Below are 21,998 nucleotides of genomic sequence, written 5' to 3'. Positions count from 1 at the left end.
GAGGAAAGTTAAAAAAATTTCAGAGTGTTTACAATGAAAGCTATTATGCAACCTAAATTACAGCAATGGCTTGCCAAAACTTTAAAATATTAAAATGATTTATAGATGTTTGCATAGTGTTAGAAATTTTGAATTTCATAATTATGATCAATTTAGTTCAGTAGATCTTAGGTGGGATTTTCACAAGCACTTAAGTGACTTCAAAGAACAAATCCCATTTACTTCCCATGAGATGTGCTCCTAATTCACTTAAACTCCCTAGACCAGTTGCTTTCAACCTGTGGTCCGTGGACGCAGGGGGTCTGCAGACTATGTCTAAGGGGTCCGTGAAAGGTGACTAATGAAAATAAAGTTTCATGCCCCAGAAAAGGCATTCCATTTTTCTGATCAACCAAGAGTATGTCAATACCCCCACCTACAGGTCAAAGCCCAGACGTGTTGTCATTACCACATATGCCCAGTTTAGTGTCCTTTCTCACGCTGCATCAAATGCCGTGCCAAGGACATGCAACATTTATAGCTGAATTCTGTTCAGTCACTTTTCAGTCTAAGACTTCTATGGTAGGGGTCTGCAGACCACACGTCGAATTTCCAAAGGGGTCTGCACCTCCATTTGAAATTTTGTAGGGGTCTGCAAATGAAAAAGGGTTGAAAACCACTGCCTTAGAAAATCCCACCCTTCGGCAAATAGCTCGGAGAAAAGCTAAAATATTGATGGAGAGTATCATAGAACATGACTAGCAAGAATTTTACTAACATTCTATCCTTTTTGTCTTATATATTGTATACACGATAAACTCATTTACTACTTTGAGGATACCTGCCTGTTAGTAGCAGCAATTAAAACTCCAAGTGCAACTGCCACCGACAGTGTTAGGAAGAGATTCTTCTACAATCCATTCCTTTTATAACTTAGCAGGTGGGATATAATCTCAATTTAGCACAATAATTTGTTATTTCTTACTTTAATATACTCCCAAGTTATTCAGGGGTCTATCCATGTACAGGGATATTTTTCCAATTTCCCCTCTTCCTCCTGCTCCAAAACTGAAACATCTGCCAAAAAAAATTTAATACAGTTTTCTAATTTGATTTCAGATTACTTTCTGCTAAAAAAAAAAAAGCAATCTTGCTTATATAACGCTAGCCTGTCTTTACTGCCAAATTTTAACAAAGGTTGAGTTACTCTTATTTCAAGTCATTTAAGCCATTAATGCAATGTGTATTTCTCATATTGCTTTTAATAGGCTCACTTTTTTTGCATTCCTTTTTGTATTTTTGTAAAAGAAAAGAGTCCTTCAAACATCTTAGGATCTAGCTGCTATGACTGTTTATTCTATTTTACTTTGTAATGGCCTGGTATTACTATTTTTCTTCTTTAAAGAGAAAATTAAGAGGGTTTTTTTATTTATATTGGCAGTGTTACACATTTGTTCCTCTACCCCATGCCCTCCACCCAATCAAAACCCCAGTACCACATTTTTGTGAGCAACAAGGAATATGACAACTGCTCAAGTTTCTAAGCAGGTGATTCTTGCAAGGTTTTAGTAAAGGAAACCCATCAAATAACCTCAGGCCTCAGAACTGGGAAATCTCCGACTTAAAAAAATGTGTGATTATTAAATTTTAAACTAAATGAGATGAGAGGCGTGCGTGGCAGAGAAATGTGTTGGTCAAAATGTAGCGTGATATGGCTTATACAGAACAGTGATGAAAATCTTAATCTATCTGGCTTGTTTCCTCGAAGTCTTAACAAATTAAGCACTTTATTACTTAACCAATGAAGTAAACTATCCACCATGCCCTTTTACAAAGATATTCCAATCTTTATAGTTCTTTTGGGGGGCAGGGGAAAAATGTGGTAAGGAGGCGCTTCTTTCTTTTATAGATCCCATAACTGTCTCAGGACACTGCTACAAGCATCAGGCAAGACAGGAGAGGCGGAATCCATTGGACATTGGACAGGTAGCTCCCTCTTAGGGAAGGATGGCACTATCAGCTCAGAGAGCAAAGAACACATTGTTATTTTGTTTGGTGGGTTTTTCCAGTATCTTAACCTTATATGTAAACCATAAGAAAAATCCATGATTAAGTCAAACCTGAAACATTAGCTTAATATAAAGTTACAAGCAACAAGAAACTGAGAATTATAAATTATGTTTTGGCACAACAGATTGGCATTTTTGGTCTTAAAGTATGGCATTTCCTTCTTTGATAATTTAATGTACAGCAATAGAGAGGTAAAGAAGATAGGTTAGCAATGTACGTATCAGGTATGAAATCTATATTTCTTTGGAACTATGAATTGGAATTCCAGTCATCAATTTGGATGCAGTTAAAACAAAGACCATGCTTAATCCACATGGACCTTGAAGGTCACACGCAATAAGAGTGGAATTTGTCCTGCTGTTTTTGGTCAAAGTTTCTCCATCCCACCTCAGGCTTTCATTCATGGCGCTGTGCACCAATTTAGCTACATGGCCGCCATCTTCCCACCTCATAGATGGCTGGACTTTGGCAGTAGAGGAATTTATACATAATTTGTAAAGCACTTTTGGATCCTTCATAGACTTCCATAGCTAATAAAATTCTTTGCATTTAGTATGGTAAGTGGCAAATATAAAACTTTTTAAAAATTGATGGTATTTTTCCTGCAATGTCAACTCAACCACACTGGATACATGTAGTCTTTTCTCTGGAAGAGTAACAATATAATTTATAAGTGTACTCCACAAAATATACAGGACGTACAATGTGGCAAGGCTAGCACTGCCACTGAAACCTTAAAATTAATCAGGAAATGCAAGTATTATCTGTGCAGCCTTACGGTTAAAGTGTCATTTGGGAAGACTGCATTTTACGTACAATGCCTCTAATTCAAATTGTCACAGCGGCCGTGTGTATTGCAATGTCACAAAGAAGAAAGGCCTTCATTAGACTCTGGTAAAAATCTTAGCTGTCTATTGAGTTTTTCACAATAATTATACATCCGATTACTTTAGCCCAAGAGCTTACTCACTGCTGAGTAACATGCAAGTTTCATAGTCCATCTGCTTTTAATCATACAAATAAAGTGTGGAAATTCTTCTAACAGAGTGGGAAAAAACCATTCAGCTTCATAACTCAGACACAGCTAGAAGGGTTTCCTTTAAACTCGCAACCACCAAAAATTCATTTTTTTGGCCGAAACTAGATTATCGAAAGCATTCTATTAAAGTTATAAGCAAGTAAAAACAGAGTAATATTTGAAAGTATCCTCCAACCTTAATTATAGCACTTGCTACCAAGCGTTACAATTATTAAGTACAATACCATTACTTTCAAAGCGTTTCCTCATGGGACAATGCCAAGAGCTTTGCAGATTCGGGAAAATTTCATCATCATAGATTTTTTCCCCCCTCTCAATGCAAGATTACTTGTGGCCCAATTAAAGCCTAGTTTTCAATTAAAGGCATACCTGGATATAGGTAAAGCTCAAAAAGAGAGCTAGATTGTACACCACTCTCACTTCACCAAATGCAAGGGGGAGCAAGGGAATATTAGGCTCCCCTATACTTACCTGCATGACTGTATAAGACCTACCCTATTCACCAACTAAGATACAGGGAAAGCAGAAAGGAGCTGCATACCCAACATATCCCCCCTGTGAACAAGTAGACGGGGCAGGGCAGAACTAAACTATGGCTCCACTCACTTATGATCTGATCAGTGGAGTTGACTAGATCCAAGACGGAGAGAGCATGCTACACCTGTAAAGGGTTGTAATAGGTTTCTCTCCTTCCTCAGTGCAAGAGCACAGCAGATTTGTGCCTCTAACATACGTCTCTGAGACACCCTAATAGGCCGACATAGTTGATAAGCTACCTTTTTCTCAGGCTGTGCCTCAATGCACAATCTTTCTAGCCCATATATAAAACAGAAAAGTTTTAAAAGCATCTGCAAGGGCTTGCTCCTGGACAAGAGCTAATCTAAAAGAGTTGCCATAAGTTTGTGTGGAGGAAAAGACTGGTTATTTACCGCACAGTAACTGTGGTTCTTTGAGATGGCTTGTCTGTGTGTATTCCAGTTATGGTGGTGCATGCAAACTGACAGAAAGACTCAGTCTAGGTAAATGGACAATATATTTTGGTTTATTATTTGCAAAGCAGCACAGGTGTACAGTACTTGACAGGCAAAGAGGCAGTTCCCTACCCCAAAGATTTTGTAATCTAAATGAAACCTTTTCCACTGTACTCCGATGAAGGAACAGAGAATAGTCTGGTGGACCTCAGATCTGCATCTAAGAATCTCTTAGGTTTTATTTTTGCCTTTTAAAAGCTCATATTTAAAATATAACAGCAATGTAAAAAATTTACCTGTAACAACTCAAGGGTCATAGGTATATTCTTAAGCTCCTTTAGCAAATCCAGTGCCCCAGCCTGTAAAACATGCATAAAAGTATTATTCAAAATATATTTTATTTCCTACACAGTTAACTTTTAGAACATTTAGCAGAAAACAAGTGATATCTCTTTAAAACCCCATAGTATAAGTTTGAAAGGTGAAAGGTTCCAGATTGATAACTCTGAAGACTTAAATACTGTTTATCCACAGAACAAGCTTAGCACAAGAAGTGACACTGCAAGTTTTTCCAGACTCTTAAAATCAATGTGCCTCGGCCTCAATCTGGAGGTACTATCTTGGGGATAAGAGCAGTTTAGTCCCACATCATTTAGTTTTTGGTCTCTCTATTAAGATTGCCAAGTAATGCCATTTGTGGGGGTGGTTACAGTCACATCAATACCTATACCTTGGAAAGTGGATTTACAGCAGACTCATTTCACTCCAGTTCACCAGACAGACATCACACAGCAGCATGTTTCAGTCCGTAATGTCCTGGGCTAGATTAGAATAAGAAACCTGAAGATGAAAGGCTCTATATATCCCATTACCAATCCTTAGATAACCAGTTCCTCTACCAGAAATATTTTTAACTGGATTTATGTTGGCATGGGTAGAACATGAAATTATATACATTTCTTTAAAGGTATCATACACAGGTAGCCAGATTACAGTATTTTACTAGACACAGGTGTAGTTTTCCCCTTGGGATGGTGTTTATTTTTCTAAATCACTCAAAAGTTCTGCAAGTGAAAAAAGTTGAATGAAGGCTTCCTTTCAAGCTATATCTATCTGCAACCACTCTTATCACTACATTCATCTCCATCTAATACACAGAATCCCAAGCATGTACTGCAAGTGGATCTTTCATATGAGACCTTAAAATGAGGTTCTGCACCTAAAAGTTATAAATTGCAGAGCATGGATCCATACTTGTCTTAATCCCACTAAATCAAATCTAATCAGTTTACATGTGAAAACTCTCTCTCTAATGGACAACACTGCAAACTCAACCTGGAATCTGAGTTCTTTCTGGTTCATGTATCACTGATGTAGATTCCAGGGCTTTGGAGCAGAGCCCAGAGCTGAAGGGCAGAGCAGCTCCGGAGTAGTAGAGCTGCAGGTTTTTTGCCTGGAGTTTGCTCCGGAGTCGGAACACAGCTCCAAAGCCCTGTTTCATCACCTAGTTAATTTTGTAGTTGATGCATGATCCAGAACAGAATCACTCAACTAAGCTGCACTGAGGTTAGGCCAACTAACAACAGTTTAAAAAAAAAACTAAACTTTAGTCAATACTGTAAACAGATATTATTCTGAATACACTCAGGAAGCAAGATTGGCTGAATAAGGGGTCACTTTTAGTCGCACTCCAGGGAAGAGAAGAAAAAAAAAAGTTCTCTCTGAAATGCATGGACATTAAGGATCCCATTGCAGTTTTATCAAGGTTGTGTGTTTGCCCACACATCTTGGACAAAATCTTCCCCCCTCACCCTAATGCAGTGTACTGTGCACTGTGCTGGTGGCTCCCATCCCAGAATGGCTGCGTTTGACTAGTATTCTATATACAAGCAAACTTCAGCTACCAAAATTGTGGTTAACCAAAGTCATTTATTTTATCCAGCGATACCCTGTATGCTTATGAGCCCTTAATTGGCGCTGCAAAGGAAAAGCATGCAAGGTGAATCCTGAGCAAGTATCTCTGCCTAGTCTCTCCTGGTTCCTAACAAAGGAGAACGCCTGTCCTGTGAAGTTTAGAAGCTCTGTATTGTTGAAAAGAAGCTTCACAGAAATGGATCTCCCAGTGATACAACCCCCCAAATACCTGAATGTTTCCATAAAGTCTTGTGTTTTCCTCAGGATGAAAAAGGCTATGTACATGCCTCACCAATCTACTAGAATTGTTTGAGGGGGGTCAACAAGCATGCAGACAAAGGAGATCCAGTGGATATAGTGTATTTAGATTTTCAGAAAACCTTTGACAAGGTCCCTCACCAAAGGCTCTTAAGCAAAATAAGCAGTCATGGGATAAGAGGGAAGGTTCTCTCATGGATTGGTAACTGGTTAAAAGATAGGAAACAAAGGGTAGGAATAAACGGGCAGGTTTCAGAATGGAGAGAGGTAAACAGTGGTGTCCCCCAGGGCCCAGTCCTATTTAACATATTCATAAACAATCTGGAAAAAGGGGTAAACAGTGAGGTGGCAAAATTTGCAGATGACACAAAACTACTCAAGGTAGTTAAGTCCCAGGTAGACTGCGAAGAGCTACAAAAGGATCTCACAAAACTGGGTGACTGGGCAACAAAATGGCAGATGAAATTTAATGTTGATAAATGCAAAGTAATGCACATTGGAAAACATAATCCTAACTATACATATACAACGATGGGGTCTAAATTAGCTGTAGAGATCTTGGCGTCATTGTGGATAGTTCTCTGAAATCATTCACTCAATGTGCAGCAGCAGTCAAAAAAGCGAACAGAATGTTGGGAATCATCAAGAAAGGGATAGATAATAAGACAGAAAATATCATATTGCCTCTATATAAATCCATGGTACGCCCACACCTTGAATACTGCATGCAGATGTGGTCGACCCATCTCACAAAAGATATATTGGAATTGGAAAAGGTTCAGAAAAGGGCAACAAAAATGATTGGGGGGTATAGAACGGCTTCCATATGAGGAGAGATTAATAAGACTGGGACTTTTCAGCTTGGAAAAGAGGCAACTAAGGGGGGATATGATAGAGGTCTATAAAATCATGAGTGGTATAGAGAAAGTAAATAAGGAAGTGTTATTTAATCCTCATAATACAAGAACAAGGGGCCACCAAATGAAATTAATAGGTAGCAGGTTTAAAACAAACACAAGGAAGTATTTTTTCACGCAATGTACTGTCAACCTCTGAAACTCCTTGCCAAAGGGTGTTGTGAAGGCCAATACTATAACAGGGTTCAAAAGGGAGCTAGATAGATTCATGTAAGATAGGGCCATCAATGGCTATTAGCCAGGATGGGCAGGAATGGTGTCCCTAGCCTCGGTTTGCCAGAAGCTGGGATTGGGTGACAAGGCGTGGATCACTTGATGATAACCTGTCTGTTCATTTCCTTTGGGGCACCTGCCATTGGCCACTGTCAGAGGACAGGATACTGGGCTTGATGAACCTTTGGTCTGTCCCAGTATGGCCGTTCTTATGTTCTTACACAGGGGTCGGCAACCTTTCAGAAGTGGTGTGCCGAGTCTTAATTTATTCACTCCGATTTAAGGTTTCGTGTGCCAGTAATACATTTTAACGTTTTTAGAAGGTCTCTTTCTATAAGTTTATAATATATAACTAAACTATTGTTGTATGTAAAGTAAATAAGGTTTTTAAAATGTTTAAGAAGCTTCATTTAAAATTAAATTAAAATGCAGAGCCCCCCAGACCGGTGGCCAGAACCCAGGCAGTGTGAGTGTCACTGAAAATCAGCTCGCGTGCTGCCTTCGGCACGCGTGCCATAGGTTGCCTACCCCTGTTCTTACATGTAAAGTATGATAATCAGCCGCCAACATTCATTAACAAATCCTCTAACAAACTTCTTGTGATACAGATTTTATATTTATTACTAATTATCCTAAATTCCATGTGTTTCATTTTTTTGAGGGGGGAAGGGAGCACAGGGAAAGGAGAGAAGGCCAGACTGTATCTCACCTCTATACTCATGATTCAGAAGCTTTAAAGAAGCAGCCTTCTGATTCTGTCCACCTATACACTTAACCACCATCTCTAAGCAATTCAGTGTTTTAAAATGAACTCTTTGCTGCTAAGAAATGCCAGATTGGCTGGCTTGGAGGCCAAAAGACTTTTTCTGTGGCTACAACACAGCAGAGGTAGCAAAGTGCAGTCTGTTTCCCATGCCCTCTCATTGTACCTCCTTCCTGAACCTGAAAGATCTCCAGGAATTTAAGTGTACTTGAGTTTTCCTATGTAGTTTAGGCAGGGCCGGCTCCAGGCACCAGCCGAGCAAGCTCGTGCTTGGGGCGGCAGATTTCAAAGGGCGGCATTCCATCTAATCCTTTTTTTTTTTTTTTGGTTTTGTTTTGTTTTGCGCTTCACCGCTTTGGCCGCCCCTGAAGGTTTTCTCTTTTTGGTTTACTGCTCCCGCCGCCCTGTAGGGGGCGGAGGAGGGGAGCGCCCTGCATCAAGCCCAGTAGGGCAGCCCGCGTCCTTCCCTGCCTGCCGAACGGAGCGGCGCAGAGCCCTCCCAGCAGGCGGCGCAGCGGGAGGGGCCGCGTGGCAAGCGCCCCGCTTAAGGAAGCCCTGGCCGCCCCCCTTCTCTCTCTCTCCCTCCCCCCAGCCGGGGTGCGCACTCTGCTGCCTGGGGTCTGCAGGGCCGGGAGTCCCCCTGCACCCACGCTCCCACCGCCCCGCAGGTATTTTTTGTTTGTTTTTATTTTTCCTTTCCTTCACCGGTCCGGCAGGCGGGCCAGTTTGTCGTCCCCTCCGCCTGCCGCTCCGGCCGGGGGCAGGTTTGTTCCCCCCCCCTTTGCTGCTCCGGCCGGCCGGTTTGTTGTCTCCCCCCCCCCTCCGGCTGGGGGCAGGTTTGTTTCCCACCCCCCACCCCTTTGCTGCTCCGGCCGGCTGGTTTGTTCTCCCACCCCCCCCTTTCGCCGCTCCGACCGGGGGCAGGTTTGTTTTCCTCCTCCCCTCCCCTCCCACCTTGCTGCTCCGGCCGGCTGGGCGTTTTTTGCTTTGGGCGGCAAAAAAGCCAGAGCCGGCCCTGAGTTCAGGGTCTATTCAGTTTTGTTTTTGGCTAAGACAAACAGCCAATTAGTGCAATTTGTAGTCTGTGATGTAGACACCTGTACACTAGGTACTAGACAGATCAATTAATTTCAAAGACTGAACAGTTATTAGATTCTAACAACTGTCACTAATAACCTGGATGTACAGCTACCCAGTCCCTATAACAATTCACTTTTTACATTATACCCTCGTTATTTCTCATCCCCTTTGGATTATGGGCCATTTATTTTGATCTTATATACTTCTGCAAGTCTCCTCCTTTCTAGACACCAAGAAATAAAGAAGGGGTTGTCTACCTGTACAGTGCTGTAGCGAAGACACCACTATATCAATGGAAGAGCTTCTCCTGTCAGTGTAGTTGTAGTTTCTACACCTGGGGTTAGGTCGGTATAACTATGTCGCTCAGGGAGTGTGCATTTTTCACACCCCTGAGCACCGTAGTTGTACTGATGTAAGTTTGTAGTGTAGGCCTTAGACTGTTTAGATCACCTCCCTGCATTTAAGCAAACCTTTATCAAGCATAGCTTACTCTGCTCCTGTGTGGTGTGGTTAGACAGTGGCTGTTCTACAAGGCCAAGTACATCACCTTCCCACTGCTCCCAGACCATAGCCATCCAGAGCTGTATCCCACAGCATGCTCTCCTCCTAGCTCATTAGCACAATCCCACTCTTCTCTCAGCCCGAATCTCCCTTTCCCACTTTGAGTTTGTTTACTTTTATTACAGTGATGCCTGCAAAAATAATATTGACGTTTTTAACTGAACATTTAACTTTTTACACCATCTCTTTGCTTACAAAAGTAAAAGTTTACTTCTTAGTGCAGCAAAACCAATATAACTATAGAAGAGTAAGTTGGGTTTTATTTTGCATCTACCCATTATCAACAAAATGGTCAGCTAAGTTCTGACTGCCGATTCATTTAGTGATGATGATTAAGGCTTCGTGTTTGTCACAGAGGTCACAGATTCTGTGACTTTCCGTGACCTCCGTGACTTCTGCAGTGGCCAGTGCACCTGGCCTGGGGGTCACCTGAGCAGCTCGGGCAGTCCCTTGGCCAGGCGCACCAGCCGCTGCTGGGGCAGTCTCAGTCTCCGTCCCCCCCCAGCAGGAGTTTGGGTGTGGGGAGGCTCAGGGCCAGGGCCTGTTTTTTTGCTGAAGGTCTCAGTTGAAAGGCCCACAAATATCAATTGAGAGCTTTCTCAGACCCGGGCTTGAAAGGGCAGGGATGTTGAATCCCCCCCCCCAACTCTTTGATTAGTATTAAGTGTTAACAAAAGAAAACAAAAATCAAAGTCTTTTGAGAATTGAATAAAAACATTCTTGTCAGGTTTCACTGCCTTGGTATCTGTTCTATAACAGAGCTGGCTGCTCAGTCACCCATAGGACTGGTCTTCCAAGAAATACAGGGTAGAGTATAAATCCTTGAACTTTTAGGTTTTTTTTGTTTTGTTTTTTGTTTTAAATCTTTACAGGCCTTCTTTTTTCTGATTGGAAGCACAACGGAGGGTCACAACTCAATTCCATCTCCCCCTGCCCCCCCGCAAAGGTATGTCACCTGGAAAACCTCCGGCCAACTTTAGACATTTTTCATAGGCTGGGGATGAGCAAAATTGGAGGTGAAGTTCTACACTGGACTGTTGGTATTTCAGATATCACTGAAAGGTCTAGCTTCATACACGTTTTCACAAAAATAATGTAATTTGTTGAATTATACTTGAGGCAAAACTCTGAGTAAGAGTCATCAGCATCTTCTTCTGGTATTAAGATGTATGTTAGTGCTGTACTGTTAGAGTTATTCAACAATTTCTTTGAAATTATTGTAGCATGAAGTCACTACAACCCTTCCTTTCTTTATGGCTAGACTGGAGGTGGGGGAAAGAGGGGATTGTAACACTGTACCTCAAAGTAGCACTGTGGACCCCTCATATTCACCACTGTCAGATCATTATGATATGTTTTGTACAAAGTATACCTTCTGAGGTATCATTTTAAGTCTTGATCACTTGAACATTAATATTCTGTTGACTGTATGTACTACCACTGTATATGAATTTATGAAGTATTGCTATACATGCTGCTGAAATGTTGTGAGGTTGGGAGATACCCACAGCAAGCCTTTCAGTTGTAACAAAGGAGGGCCAGAAAGACCTTGGCAGCCCATCAAAAAGAATCCAGTATCCCAGAGGTTTCTCAGAGAAGGGACATACGCAGGGCCGGATTAATGCAGGGGCTTTAGGGGCTGCAACCCAGGGCCCCAGGCTAAGGGGAGCCCCAGCGCAGCAGGGCTCAGGCAGTCTGCCTGCATGCCATGGCCCCATGCCACTCCCGGAAGTGGCCAGCTGCTGGCACGTTTCTGTGGCCCTGGCGGGCTCCATGCACTGCCCCCAGCCCCAGCACCATCCCCGCAGCTCCCATTGGCCGGGATCTGGCCAACGTAAACTGCGGGGGTGGCGCTTGTGGGCAGCACACGGAGACACGCTGTCCCCCTCCCCCCAGGGGCGCGCAGAGACATGCCAGCAGCCGGCTGCTTCCGGGAGTAGCGTGGGGCCACGGCATGCAGCCTGCCTGAGCCCTGCTGCGCCACCAGCCGGGAGCCGCCTGTGGTAAGCACCTCCTGGACGAAGCCTGTACCTCGCACCCCCTCCTCCACCCAAACTCCCTCCCAGACAGAAACTAACATAACAGCTGTTCTAAGGTAAGTAGTTGGCTATTTTGAATTAACTATAATCTACATGTTTTAAGACTGAAATGTAACCACAGAACATCTTTACTTTAATTAAAAGGCAAGTTTAGTATAGCATTAATAGCCTCGATGCCATAATTGTGATCATTTTGTTTTAAATTAGGAAAAAGACTTGTATATAGGGGCCCCACAAAATCTAATAGCCCCGGGCCCACAGGAGAGTTAATCTGGCCCTGCTCATATGCCACGGGGGTGGACTAACCCATGTCACAGCAAGGATCTTTCTAGCAGCTAGAAGAAAGTATAAAAGAGTGACAGTGACATAATCACTTGGCCTCTCTTCCCCTCGACCCCATCTCAACACCTCGAAGATCGTCTGGAAGGAAGTCTAGTCTGAGTATTAAGGAACTGTAAAGTGCCTGTAACATCTGTTAGGATTCAAATCTTGCTTAGTCTGCTAAAGTCAGAATTTAGATTGCATTTCTATTTTTATTTCTTAGGTAACCAACTTTAATCTCTATGCCTGCTACTTATAAACACTTCAAATCTATCTGTAGTTAATAAATCTGTTTTGTATTTTACCTAAAACAGCGTGCTTTTGGTTGAAGTGTTTTGGGAATCTCAGCTCAAATTACAATGGCTGGTGCAGGTCCACTTTCCTATGAAGAAGTGGTGAACTAAGTAATGAGTTTACATTGGTCAGGCTTTTGAGCAGTGAAAGACTGTTCAGTTCTGGGGTGGGGCTGGAGCTGGGGGGAAATTGGCTGAAGCCTCTCTACTGATGGTTCATGAGTGGCTGGGAGATCATTCATATAACTCAGTTGGGTGTGTCCCTGCTGTGGATGGCTATGTAAGTGCAGTACCTGTTGTAGCTTGTCACAGCATCACAGTGTGATAGGGACACCCCAGGTTGTTGGGTTTGGAGGGCTCAGAGGTCCTACAGTCCAGGTTACACCCCGGGGACTCCGTGACAGGAAAAACCCAACACTATTTCTGTTTTAACATAGAGCTAATGTACGAAAGAGGTCGAAAACCGCTTTGTCACAGCAACGATTTTGTGAAGTAGTCACACAATTTTCTGCACCAAAAAAAGCAGTAGTTCAATATTTCAGTTGGCTCTGATAACTGGTGAAAGGACCTACACTTACAATCTCATCTCAGACATGTACAGCCATCCACTTGAAACAGCAAATAAACTTTTAAAGTAACTTTATTCCTATATAAAATCCTTAAAAACCATACTCCCTTTTCACAATTGATTTGTTGACACCCTCAATAACTGAGAAACAAGTCTCAATATCTAGCTAGTGCAGTTTACAAACAAAACAAAAAAATATCCCCACACAACTCACCCAGATTAATCAAATCACAATCTGAGGGAAAATGTCTGCATTGACTAATTTAGAAGTTATAGGTTATAAAACAAAGTAACTTTTTAAAGTAATACCTATGTAATGGCATGCGTCTGACGAAGTGGGTATTCACCCACGAAAGCTTATGCTCCAATATATCTGTTAGTCTTAAAGGTGCCACAGGACTCTCTGTTGCTTTTTACAGATCCAGACTAACACGGCTACCCCTCTGATACTTGAAATGTAAAGTTAGTTACACAGTAATGGTCTGTTCTATTAAGGGGAGCTACAATTTAAATCTAGTAAGATTAAATACTTCCTCTTACCTTTTCTTCTCTAAACTTACTGAACTGTCCTTGGTTTCTGAAAATTCATATGTGCAACATTACCTCTGCCCACATGCTCCTACGCATTTCAATAAGGACATTCATTACACTGATGAAAATATAAAATAAAAATAAATGGTACACATTTTTAACTAAGGCTACAAGTAAGGTGCAACTGAATAATGAATAGTACATTTCAATTTAATTACAATCTTATTGGAGGAACAATATAACGTATCTGAGACATGTGTCAAGTGTTGTATGTTATAAAGTGTAGTTATTTCAATACAATCTTGTGTGATCGCTGCCAGTTGAAACAAAACTACGTATTATTACTTTTGATTAAGCTCAGTATATTAGTTCAGCACAGCAGCAATTTAACAAGCCAATTTATTATTTACAGAGCACCAATAGTCTACCCATGAAAAAAATGGATGTCCATGTTGATGTTATACTTTTCAATTCATCACAAGTCAAATTCCAGACAACTGAGATACTACAGCTCAATGTTCTGTTATGAGCCATGGAGAAAGATTTTCAATGGTAGGTTAAATAAAATCATCCCTTCCCATCTGTTCTTTGACAAATTAGAGCTCAAAAAGTGTCCTTGGAAATGTTTGCACATAGACATATACATCAGTCAAATCATTTTCAGTTGCAGCAATGCATCAAGATTTTATTCAAATGCTCCAAGGCAGTGTTTTTTTAAAAGGGGTATTTGTCAGCATAAAAAACAAAAACTGACTAAAAGATTTTCCAAAAGGAGCAGTTCATACTGTGGAAAACTAGGTAAATATGAAGTTGCTGTCAGAAACTTTGTTATTTGTGTGAGAGAGAGATCACTTATCAATTCAGCTTCATCCTCCAATAAAATTATAATCTTGTGTGTGATAGCTTGGTAAATTTCAGGAATGGTCTGTATAGTATGTCATTAATTTAGTATTCTGATTATATTGCAGGGTCAAGTGAGAATGTACTGCAAGATTTGAAAAGAAATATAGTAATACCAGCCAAGAGCAACCACTCATGGGAGTTAGTAAAAGTGGCCTCTTCTAAGAGGTGGGCTCTCTTCAAAGGTTTTTACATTAGAGCGTGGTGGTTTTCTGTGGATTCTGCAAGTAGTCACTCGTGACAGGTGATCTCTCTTCAGAGGTGGTCTCTAAGGCAGGTTTTACTGTACCTTACAATTTGCAAAAAATTATTAAGGAAAACACAGAAAAGAAAAACCCACTGAGTTGAATTCAGGTGCTCTTCCTGTAATTGAGGGTAGTATTGTAACTATCTGTGCTTACTATCCTTGGTACTCACATGTGCGTGTAGAATGAAATAAGCAGGGAGCAGAAAAAAAGAAAACATCAAATGAATAAACAAGGGGGAAGAGAGAAAAACTGAGAATATTCATCCTCTTAGAAAAATGTCAGTCAGACCCAAGAACCTTATGTAGAGTAGGAAAGCTACCTGTTGCCACCAATGGGTGTCAGCTACAGATTGAGCTACACTGGTGCTGAACCTGGTTTAACTGATAGGGCTGATTAAGATGTACCAAGGTTTCTGAAACAGTGCTCAATATAGTTTGTCCTGGTCTACAATCACAATTAGACTGGGTTCAGCACCAGCCAAACCATAACACATTACCTGCAATAAGTAATTTTTTCTAACAGACAAGTCTAGGAAGAGCAGCCATAGAAAGATTACACCTTAGACAGAAAACAAAATTTTCCGCACTGCATCTAGTTAAGAAAAATGCTCTAGAGTGGATTCCCAGTCAGCTCATTCCTGAAGACTCAATGAGATTTAGGTTTTAACAAAAAACATTAAACACAAAAATCTAACTTTAAATACAGTTGTCTGAATTACTAGTCCATACAGAAAATACCAATAAATGAAATAGCAATGATGGTATTGTTTCTCAAAGCTTCATTGGTTCATAATTCACCTGAACAGGTTAACAGACTGTCCCTGGACTCTTGCAGTGACATATTTGTAAGGAGGGGATACGCAGAGGATGGGATAAGCATTCTGTATTAACTGCCCAAGTTATGTGTTGCTTCACATGAACAAATTGAGGTCTTTAACACTAGAGAACCTTGCTTTCTATTTGAACTAACCAACCATCAGGATCCAAGTGTTCTGTAAAACTCCACCTCCATTCATATGGCACCAGCTGCTACTTGTATTTATCAACATAGTAAATACGTCTGGCTTGATCATTTGCCTAGAGTAACAACTATGAACTGTCTCAGCTGCCAGCCTATGCGGTGCTGGGGGCCGTTTCAGAGGGTTGGTACAGCTAATCCCCAGCGCCGGAGCTACCCTCCATTGTTCAGTTCGGGTTTTAACATCTCACGTGACACAGCTTCATGCTAGTGATTGAAGGCAACGTGTGTAATCGGACCTGTCTGCCAGCCCGGGCTGCGGGGCGTTACCGGGGCTCCCCGGCCAACCCGCCACTTGCTGAGCGTCCCCTCCCCAAGCCCATCGAGCCTGCTGCTTCGATCCCGCTCCGGTCACGTCGGCGACTCGCTCGCTGCTGGGGACCTAGCGAGGGGCTCGTATTCCCCGAGCCCAGCAGCGCCCGGGGGCACGGCCCGGGCACAGCCCACGCGGGGCAGGGGGTTTCTCTGGGAGAGGAGAAGAGTCCCCGGCGCGCACTCACTGGAACAAGCCCACTCAGGACAAGAGGAGACCGGTGCCGGAGCGCTGCAGCGCCCCGGCTCACGGACCAACCCGGCTCTCCGCTGGCCGAAGGGGCACCGGGAGCAGGCGGAGTTCGCCCAGACAGGCGACTGGGGAAAAGAGCGCGCCCCGCCGAGCGCCAGGCACCTTCGGGGAACGGTTGGGGGCGTGCGCGAGCCCGGGACCTCACAACTGGGCGCGAGGCACCCTGCGAGGGGGGAGGGGCAGAGAGTGGCGCGCGACGAGCGCCGGGACCCCGAGCGCTGACAGGAAACAGGGCGGAGGCCCCAGCTGGCCCCGCGCGGGAGGAGAGTGGGGCGCAGTTCCCCCCGCCCGGCCGCTCACCGCGTTCTTCTTCTGCACCATCTTGTCCATCTTCTTGGCGATGCGGATGATCTCGTCTTCTGTGCTCATGGCTGCTGAGGCCCGAGCGGGCGAGGGCTGGGCCTGCGGGACACACAATAGAGACGAGAGGGGACCGGCCGCGGACGCAGCCGCTCAGGGCCCTCAGTGCAGCAATGGAGCCAGGCCGCCGGATAACAAATGAACCCAGCAGCCCGAGCGGCGGCGCCGGCGCCAGGCAGCGCTCATCAAGCACCAGCCAGGGGAGACAGACCTCACTGAGGCAGCCCGAGAGCATCCACCCGCGCGGGGGGGCTGGGGAAGGCGGGGTTAGCGGCGCGGGCTCTGCCCCCACGGGCGGGAGGTGCCCGGGACTCCGGAAGCAGCGAGCTGGGGCTGGGACTGCCGCCGGCTCGCTAGGTGCGCCCGCCGGGCGGCGCCGCGCCCGGAGGTCCGCTCAGGCAGTGCGGCCCGCGCTACACCGCGGCAGCTCAGCACCCCGCTCCTCAGGGCGGTGGGGAGCCAGTTCCCCCGCCCCTGCGGTGCGCTAATTGCTGGGCCCGGACAGGTGCGGGGGCTGCAGTCTCCAGACCGTGGATCCCTGACGGCTCGTCACAACGATCGCTTGTAACGACGAGCGGCTGCTCCGCGTCTCTCCCTGAAGCGCTGTTACTGCCGGGAGGGGAGGGGAAGGAGGCTCCCCCCGAAGCCCCACGCCGCCTTGCTTCTTGATTGGTCGGGAGCAGGATTCCCAACAAGTCCCTTGTTCTGCTCCCCTTGTTGGTTTCACTTCACTGAGGGCATCTCTACACTACAAACTTAAGTCCAGCTACAGCCACCGCAGTAATTGCGGTCGTGTCCACCCTACACTCCTTCTGTCCCTGGTGCCCGTCCTTGCCAGGAGTGCTTTCACTGACTTAAAAAGGGTAGTGTGGAGAGCGGGGAGCTTGGGCAGCAGCCTGGCTCGGAGTGGGGAGCTGGGAGCAGCAGGGCTCTAGCTGGAGCCCCCAGTCACCTCAGGGTGACACCAGAGCTGGGAACCTGTGTTTTTTGTTTGTTTGTTTGTTTGTTTGTTTGTTTGTTTTTGTCAATTTCATGGCTCCCTGCTGGAGATCTGAAATTCACAAGAATGACAGCCAAGAGCTGATGTAAGTAACCCTTAGTGTATACATGGACACTGCCTTGCCCTAACTACAGCAGCGTAAACCCTATGCCTCTCGTGGAGGTAGAGTTATTTTGTCATTTTGGTGGTGTAGTAGGGCACTTACATCAGTGGGAGCAAGGCTGTAGTGTAGACACTGACATAATTAGGTTGATGTAAGCTGCCTTACATTGACCTAATTCTGTAGTATTGATCAAACCTGAGACTGGAGCTTGTGTCCACACTAGTCTGGAAATTGCCAACCTTAGCTCTTGTGTAGACTGGCCACATGGTGTTTTAACTCTCCTCTTGTCCATAGCTGCACAGAGGCCTGCTCTACACTACAAAGTTAGGTCGACACAAGGCATCTTACGTCAACCTAGTTGTACATGTACACTTAAATTGGTCTCCCACCCATGTAAGTGCCCCCTTACTCCAACATAGTAACACCATCTCCCCAAGCAGCATAAAGACACAATCAACGTACTTAGGTGGATGCAATGCAAGCATAGACACTGCATTATTTATTTTGACCCTAACTGTCCTCTACAGCTGTCCCACAGTGCCTCTCATGAACTGCTCTGGTCATCAATGTGAATTCCATTGCTCAGGGGTCATGGAGACCAGAATTACCCCTGCCTCTTTAAAGCCCCACAAATTTTTGAAACTCCTTTTTCCTGATTGCCCAGCTTGGCAAGCACACCTAGCAGCTCTCCATTGTTGAGTGCAACTGCCCAGCTGATTATGCTGGCTACATACTCTAGCCACACTCATGTCTGGAGTAGACATGCGATATTGGATTTTCTGGGCCTGTGGGGAGAGGAGGCTATGAAGGCACAGTTCCAAACCAACAACATCTATGAGCGGATTGTTCAGCAGATGCAGGAAAAGGGGTACAACAGGGACTAGCAGCAGCGTCGCTAAGGAGCTGCAGCAGGCATATCAGAAGGCCAGGGAGGACAACAAATGGATGTGATACCAAGCCGCAGACCTGCCACTTTTACTACGTGTGTCATGCTGCATGCTATACTCAGCAGAGACATCACCCCCAACCCTCACAGCAGCATGGATACCTTCAAGGAGCCGGAGTCACAGATGCCTGCTGTGAACAGGGAGGAGGAGAATGGGAGACAGGTGACCAGGGGATCCTGGTACACAGCAAGCCAGGACCTGTTTTTGACCCCACTGCAGTCTAGCCAGTTCACCAGTCAAGCCCAATGTAAGGGAAGGGTAAATACAGGGCCGGCTTTAGGCCGATTCAGCCGATTCGGCTGAATTGGGCCCCGCGCTAAGAGGGCCCCGCGCCGCAGCTCTCCACCCCGCCCTCAGCTCACTTCCCCCTCCTCCCCTGAACGCTCCGCCCCCTGCTCCTCCCCCTCCCCTGCTTCCCGCGAATCAGAGGTTCGCGGGAAGTCTGAAAAGAAGCCGGGGGCGGGCAGGCAGCACCAGGTAAGCTGGGGTGGCGGGGGGCGCGAGAAGGGCTCCGGGGAGGCGCGGCCCAGTCCGGCCCCGGTTCCGGCCAAGCACGCAGGCCCCAGCGGCTCTAGCCCGGCTTGGCTCCAGCCCGGCCCCTGCGGCGCGGCTCGGGTCCGGCGCGGCTCCGGCCCAGCGCGGCCCCCGCGGCGCGGCTCCGGCCCGGCCCCTGCGGCGCGGCTCCGGCCCGGCGCGGCCCCCGCGGCGCGGCGCGGCTCCGGGCCAGACCCAAGCCCGGCAACCCCGGCCGGAGCGTGGCTCGATTCCTGGGGGCGGGGCTTGCAGCAAGCCCCGCCCCCAGGAATCGGGCCCCGCTCTTGCTAAAGCCGGCCCTGGGTAAATATATAGATAGATTTTCAGCTACAGAGATGGCATTCCCAAAGTAGCAGGATACATCTTTTGACCTTTCATTTTGCTAGAAAAGGTAGTGGTACAATCAAGAGAGGTAGAGTTGCTATCTGCTTCTCATTCCCTTGTAGGTTTCAGCAGGGGGTGGCCATGCGGAGCAGTTTGTTTACATACACAGGGCACAGGATGCCCTTGAATCCTCCCGAGAGGTCTCAGTGAAACGTTCATAGAGGTACTCTGCAATCCTCTGCCAAAAGTTTGTAGGGAAGGCTGCCTTATTTCTTCCTCTGTGGTAAGATGCTTTCCCACACCATTCAGCAATAAATTCAGCAGGCACCACTGCAGTACACAGACTAACAGCATACAGGTCTGTGCTCTCTCTGCCTTTATTACCCTCAGGTGTGAGATAAATCACCACTACCTGTGGAAAACAGTGCCAATTTTCAGTCCCATTTCCCTTTACTATTAGAATCATGCAACTGAGAAATTCCCCTCTCATTTCCCCAACTCCAGGCAGGCCACAGACACTGTGGCTGGAGCTGTGACTGAAACAGTGCACAAACAATCCCAAGAAGAAGTGAGAATGTAGTGCTTAAAACTTTAGGGGAGCAAGAAGAGTGAGATCAGCATCTTAAGTTTTGCTTTCTTTAGTGTATACACTGACAATGGTACCTCTGTGTGTTTTATCTTCAGCAGCTGCCATTGCAGCATGTAAGGTCTCCCCCTTCACACCCACAGATCACCCAAGTCAAATAAGGAGGAGAAAGAAGAGGACTTGGGATGACAAGTTCAGTGAGATCTTGAAAGCCAGTGCAACATTGGACCGTGAGCACAGGGCCTGCAGGATGAACATTGCAGGCAGCTTGGAGAAGGAAAGAGTGGACAGGAGAAAGAAAGAGGCTCAGGAGTCCCAGCAAGAAAAGCAGAGGGAGATGCACCAAGACATAATGGGGCTTCTCAGGCAGCAAACACAAATGCTATAGATCCTGGGCTTGCTTCCTTCTGCAGCCCATTGAGAACTCAATATCGGGACCTCCCTACATCCCCCCCCACACACACATTTTGTGGGGCATCAGAGATTGTTGCATTACCCCTAACCCTCCACCCCAGGGGAAATTAAAGACAAACAGAGCTTCAGATACAGCAACCGTGGCTTTCACAGGTTAGCGTATGTATAGCTGAAATAGATATGAATGTTTTCCCTGTTGTAATTTCTCTTTTCTTAATAAAATTTACTAAATTAAGTTTTTAATATCTGTTTTCAAATTGCCCCTTTTTTTGCACTGATTTTGTTGCAGAATAAAATTCTATTATTTGGAACATAATTCATTTTTATTAGGTCACAACATACGCAGTGGGATACCTATCCCTGGGGCATAGCACTACGCTGATACAAGCACTCCTGGTGAGTGCACGCACCACTGATGCAAGGAGCCAAATATTCACGCACACAAGCAATGTACTGAGACGTAACTTGAGTTGACATAAGTTTGTAGTGTAGACATGGCCTAAGACAGGTGAAATGATACATTGGTTCAAATGACAGCAGCTAGGCTACAGTGGGGCTACTGCTTGTGCAGTTACAGGAATAGGAAATAGTTTTGAGGCTGTGCCTATAGTTGACTTTGTTTTTCCACCAGTGGTAGCAAAGGTGGGAATTTTTAAGAAAAACAGTCGAGTGGCCTGTCTGAGAAAGGGGCCAGATTTTGAAAAGTAAGCAAGCATGGCTGAGGCTTACACCATGTTTGCTGAAACCCTTTAAAACATTGTTTTGGACTGATTCAGGTTTAACTCAACTTTGAATGTGGATGGGGCCAAACCTTTTGGGAAACTATGACCTAGTCTAGGTAGAAACCACTTGCTGTCTTAATGAGCTGTGTCTATTCTAGACTTACTACTTAAAATGTCTCATTTTTACCCCCCACTGCAGTTCCACCAGCAGCAGCTCTAGTGTAGACAGACTGCTGGCAGCTGCTGCCATTTTCCCAACCAGCATTAGATGAGACAGTTAAAATGTTGGCAGCCAGTCTATGCCGGGGCTACCAATGGCAGCACTAGTGAGAAACAAAAAATAAAACTAGTGTAAACATAGCCATCGTGTTTAATCGGAGTTAGCCTGAACAAGTTTAAAATGTGAATAGAATGAAATGAAAGTCTTCAGTCCTAGTGAACCATTTCCAAATAGTTTTTGCTTATTGGAAATGTGCTGCCCTGGTCCCACATCCCCCCTCACCCCCACCCCAAAAAAACAAACCCACCCTGCATGCCTCAGCAGCTGCAAATGCAACCTTACTAATGTCCATCCTGTAATAGGTAAGGAAATGATAGCAAGGTAACTTAAATGCTACCCAGTGCCATTGAAAAGCCAGCTGCTTTGGAGTATTACATGCATACACCTTACAACCAGACTGGTGGACTGAAGAAAATTCCAGAAAATAATTCAAAAGACAATGGGAAGAGTGACTAGTGACCAGAATGCTGATTGCTGTAGC

The 21,998-nt window shown here is 45.1% G+C and overlaps 1 protein-coding gene across 3 annotated transcripts in view; it reads right to left on the bottom strand.

The window, feature by feature from the left end:
* Window positions 1–21,998, bottom strand: part of LOC135874958 (transcription elongation factor A protein 1) — a 101,587-nt gene that overhangs the window by 28,640 nt on the left and 50,949 nt on the right. Inside the window, exons 1-3 of one of the 3 annotated variants that reach the window (XM_065399915.1) lie at window positions 16,548–16,804; window positions 4,790–4,880; window positions 4,356–4,418 (exon numbers count right to left, since the gene is read on the bottom strand). In XM_065399915.1, coding sequence (XP_065255987.1) covers window positions 4,356–4,376 — 21 coding nt within the window. In that variant the 5' untranslated portion in view covers window positions 4,377–4,418; window positions 4,790–4,880; window positions 16,548–16,804. Of the gene's footprint in view, window positions 1–4,355; window positions 4,419–4,789; window positions 4,881–16,547; window positions 16,805–21,998 lie in introns of those variants that run through there. The other 2 variants (XM_065399912.1, XM_065399917.1) reach the window with 2 other exon arrangements.

This window comes from Emys orbicularis, chromosome 2, assembly GCF_028017835.1.
Source record: "Emys orbicularis isolate rEmyOrb1 chromosome 2, rEmyOrb1.hap1, whole genome shotgun sequence".
Lineage (NCBI taxonomy): Eukaryota > Metazoa > Chordata > Testudines > Emydidae > Emys > Emys orbicularis.
The sequence above is the reverse complement of the archived record's forward strand: the minus strand, read 5'-3'. Positions and strand labels throughout refer to the sequence as shown.